Source organism: Monoraphidium neglectum, assembly GCF_000611645.1.
Source record: "Monoraphidium neglectum strain SAG 48.87 unplaced genomic scaffold scaffold00708, whole genome shotgun sequence".
In the NCBI taxonomy this organism is placed as follows: Eukaryota; Viridiplantae; Chlorophyta; class Chlorophyceae; order Sphaeropleales; family Selenastraceae; genus Monoraphidium; species Monoraphidium neglectum.
Genome location: NW_014012920.1, coordinates 1 through 4,469, shown reverse-complemented (window position 1 = coordinate 4,469; position 4,469 = coordinate 1). Strand labels below are relative to the sequence as shown.

General features: G+C 62.8%; 2 protein-coding genes across 2 annotated transcripts; one reads left to right on the top strand and one right to left on the bottom strand.

The window, feature by feature from the left end:
- Positions 1-928: 928 nt before the first annotated feature.
- Positions 929-1,534, top strand: MNEG_4922 (hypothetical protein; the record flags this gene model as incomplete). The annotated part of the gene is made up of 1 exon (XM_014046599.1): positions 929-1,534. The coding sequence occupies one exon, from the start codon at positions 929-931 to the stop codon at positions 1,532-1,534; it is 606 nt and encodes a 201-aa protein (XP_013902053.1).
- A 2,372-nt stretch (positions 1,535-3,906) lies between these two features.
- On the bottom strand, positions 3,907-4,095 carry MNEG_4921 (hypothetical protein; the record flags this gene model as incomplete). Its single annotated transcript, XM_014046598.1, has 1 exon — positions 3,907-4,095. A coding segment is annotated over one exon (189 nt), but the record flags the coding sequence as incomplete, so codon positions are not given.
- Between the last annotated feature and the right edge of the window lie 374 nt (positions 4,096-4,469).

The following is a 4,469-nucleotide window of genomic DNA, read 5'->3' as shown; positions in this document are numbered from 1 at the left end:
GTCTGATACTGCCATAATAAACGGCACTTGGCCGGTGTAACGCCACGGTTTGGGCACCTCAATCAATGCCTTCAAGGGTGAGGAGTAGTGTGAGGAGCGGCGATCACAGGAGGGTCGAGTGCAGAGCCTGCGTTGGCAGAGGGGCATCGTGCCGTGGTGTTACCCATAAGAAACGTGTCTACATTCAACATAGGGCGGTTTTGTTGCAGGCAAGCGGAGCGCCTAGGGGCCGCCGGCCTCATGCGTGTGTTGCATCCAAGGCAATCAAACCACCGTGCTCCCACATGACCTCCACGGGTGTCACATGACAGCGCATGGACGATGTCCGACCCCATCGTCCACGTTCCAATCCCATTCAAAGTCACAAGTAGCTCTGAGACGCACACGAGACCGGTCGCATCCTGGACGGCGATGCGTGCCATCCAGCTGACTGGCGCACGCGTAGTCAAGTCGCCCCTCCACCCGCCTCCCCACTACCCAGCTTGCAGCAGGTGTGCCGACCCCGGCACTTGCTTCATTCGCGCTGCTTCTTATCACGAGCTGTCATTCACGCTTGAGGGTCCCACCGTCGCTGTTTTCTGCATTTGGCTTCCTCGACGAGGGTGGAGCGTACGAGGCGCATGCTGGATGCGCCACAGGTTGGTTTCTGTTTAGTATATGCTGATGCGAGCGATGATGGTGGCCCGCACGCATGCGCGACCGTGCGGCAGATGGCCTGCATCAGCTCCTGCAATGCGACTCTGCTCTCCATACAATCCGTCTTCACGAAGAGTAGGTATTGATTGCGTGCGAGGAGTCCAGGGGTCCGCAGGAGTCGGGGCCAGGCCGCCCCTGCGGCAACGCTGACCGACGGAAAGCGGCGCAATATTCAATCGACGACGCCAACAGGCGACGCTCGCGAGGGCAAGAAATAACTGGCACGCGCACAATGGCTGTCGTCGCTGTAGAAAAGGAGAATCCATCGACCCTGCTGCGCTTCGTACGCCTGGCGGCCGCAAGCGACGAGCAGCATCGCCAGCAGCGGCAGCGCAGCGTCGACGGCGGCGGCAGTGGTGACGACGCCGTCGACGACTGCGCGCTGGACGCGCTGCGCGCGTTTGCAAGCTTTGCACCTGAGCAGGGCACGGGCTGCGGCGGCGGCGCAGCGTGGGCACGGGCGCAGGATCCTTGCACTCCTGAGGACGCAGTCGGCCTCTTGAAGGCATACGCATCCCTGGCCACCCTCAACGCAGCCGCGGGCTCCGGCAGCAAAGGCGACGCCCCCGCCCCTCCGCGCCCGGCCGCACCCGAGCCCGCTTCCGCAGCGGAGGCTCTGGCGCTGCTCGCTAAGCTGGCGCCGGTGCAGCCGCCGCCGCAGCCGCGGGGGTCGCCACGGCGCGCCCTGAAGGAGCTGCGGCAGGGGCCGGCGGCGACAGCGGCGGCGGCGGCGCTCGTAGCGCCGCTGCCGCGCGGCGGCGACGCGGCGGCGGATGACGCCGCATTTGTATTTCAGCGCATGGCTGGCTTCGAGCCGCAGGTGCGATGGCAGGCGTAGCCGTCAGCCGCAGCCCTGGGCTCCAATCCTCCATCATATCAGCGGCAGCAAGCATTCCCGCGCCCACCCACTGCGAGCCGGATCTGCTCGTTGCGGTGACACCACAGCATTCTTTGTCGCAAGTAGCATTCACGTAGTTTGTAGGCACGCCGTCCCCGATAGTCGGGGACAGTTTGGCAGCGTCTGGGGTGGAGCTTGATGCTGCGCTCCCCCTGGTCGCGGAGGCCCATGAGTGCGCGCGGCCTCCGCAGGCCAGCGCACTGTGGGATAGAGCAGCCGCGTTTGCTTGTTATTTCTTCTGCCTACTTTATACAGGAAGCCTTGAATCTCAACCGATGACTGCGACCCGGCGCCAGGCCAGGCCGCCGCCGTCGCTCATTTCGTGAATGCACGAGCCTTTTTGGCAATCGACCCATCCCTTTGCGAGCGGCGACAGTGGGGCAGCTCTGACGCGCCTCAGCCGCGCCGCCCCTGCTGAGCTGCTGGGCCGCACATCCTCGTGGGACCGGGGGAGTCTTGCCTCACCTCCGCCCCTCCCTCGCCCACACATGTACATTTTTGCACCCATCCGACCGTAATTTTTGTAATTATCACTATGTTTCAGGGTTAGATCGGGTATGCGTTAGGGGTGCAGCCCATGGTTTGAACCTTGGAACAAACTGGTTGAGCCGGGTGGCAACAGTAGTGCGGATGCGTCGCACACCTTGCAGCCGCTGATCCTCTCATGCCCATGATGCTGTGGAGGCCACAGTCTGCAAATGCGCAAATTACGCAAAGCACGCGTGGCGCGGTGTGCAGCGCCCGTGGGGCTGACGCCAGTTGCAACTGGAACGGAGAGCATGGGGGAGGGGGCAACAGCGGCCTCACGATGGCGCAGGCACCTAACAAGCGACGGCTGCCTGTGTTGCGTCACGCACACCTGCTGTGTTTACGCAGCACTGCCAGGCGTGTCCTGCAAGCTGCTTGGCATTGCCAGGCTGAGCGCAGTCAAGCGGGGCCCGCACGTCCCGCTTACGTGCAGCTCAGCGGCCTTGCCCTGCCAGAAAATGATTTCCAGCGCCTCTCGACGCAACCGACCAGCTGGGGTCCGTGCGGCAAGCCACAGCCTGAAGCGGCATGTCGCAGCGCAAGCTGGCCCTGCTCTCTGTGGCGAATGCTGATTGCCATTGCTTGGGCGGTGCCTGGCCTGTCTCATCCCCAGTGGCATCCTCTCTAGCCTCGGTCCCCCGTCACGTGATTTTCCAGCCACACTGTGGGGTACATCTGCTCGCGTGAGCGCATCGCTTCCGCATAGTGGACCTGGACGCAGGCGCAACGAAGGTGGACCTTTCTGCATGCAGTGGTTGGGCCTAAGGCAGACTTGTTGGATGCTGTGGCGTAGGATTGGAGTCACACTTGAAAAATGCTGAAAGCGATTTGCATTCATGACGCATGCTGCTCAACCATACCTTGATTACACGGCAATGTACAATGGCTACAAGTGTATTAGCAGCCGGCCCTGCCTGGACAGCCCAACACTGGTGCAACAGACCTGCGAATTGCGAAGAACTGACTGGAAACATGGCTCGCTTCCTCGAGCCCATGTTCTGCCAGAGACGAAGCGGCTGCACGCGGTCTGCAGGCGGCGCAGCGCCCGCACATCCCAGGCATCAGATCTGTCCACGTGGACAGGGTGGGCGCCCATATGAGCGTGGTGGGTGTGTAAGGGACAGAGTGAGCAGCACGGTGGCTGTTAAAAGGACATGGTCAGCTCAGGCCACAGCATGGGGCTTGGACCAACTTGGTCTTAAAGACTGTTGGCAAGTGATTTGCCAGGGTTTTTATTGGACCTAATGCATGACAAAAAGGCATCAAGGCTCTCAGTCAGCCTGGCGTGGCAAAAAGGGCAGCAAGGGGGGCCAGTAAAATAATGAAGTGAGGGCAAGCAAGCCTCGCAGTGCAACCTGAGATGCCCCCCCCCCCCACCCACCCAAGGGTACGGGGGCCAAGGGGTCATGTCATCAAAATTGGCGCAGCTTGTTGCCGCCCGCAAGTAAAGAGGCGGGAGTCGGCGCAAGCTGCCGGCGCATGCCTCTGACAAGCAAGGCGCGACGTGTGTGTGCGTGCCGCATGATTGTCAACAGCAACATGACTAAGCGCGGGAGATTGGGCATGTGGATATGCCCTGGCAAAACAAAGCTCTGGCACCGTGTGTGACGCGCGCTTCGTGGGCACCTTGCTGCATCCATCGCACGCAGCCGCTTCTGCGCTGCGCCGTGCATGGCGAGGCGATTGGCGATGAGACCCCGCGCCCTCCGCACACCAAGGAGACTGTCGCACGCCGCTGCTGACAGCAGCGCCCTCGCTGCGCGGTCAAACATCGTCACACCACATCACGGGGTCCCGCGCGTGCGCGCCAGCACCTCTGCCGCGGCCCAGTGCTCCACGAGCTCCCTCCTGAAGCGCCCCGCCACGGGGGCTATGCCCATGTGGCCGATGTTGAGGGACAGCACGCGCGCCCCCAGGGCGTGGCCCAGGGCGCGCTGCGCAGAGGGGTGGATCAGGCGGTCCCCCTCAGAGACCTGGGGGGGGGGGAGGGTTGATTGTCCAAAGGGGTGGAAGGGCAGTTGGGGGCATTTAAGGATGATGTGGCGCCGTGTGGGCGTCTAGGCGGGGCCCCTCGAAGCCAAAGCTGGCTGCGGGGTTGCCGGGTTCCAAGGGGTTAGTGGACTTCCCTTCTGCGCACCGATGGGGCTCGTCAGCAGCCGGCAGGCGGTGCAGCAGGCCCGATCGCCTCGCCCCACCCGCCGGCGAGGTCCCTCACTAGCAGTGCAAGTCCAGGGCCCCGCCCACCCCCCCCAAAATGCAGCAAAGTCAGCCACCTTTTCCAGAGGATGCCTCAATGCTCAGCCCATGAACCCCGTGAAAAAACAGACATGCATGACATCACATCACC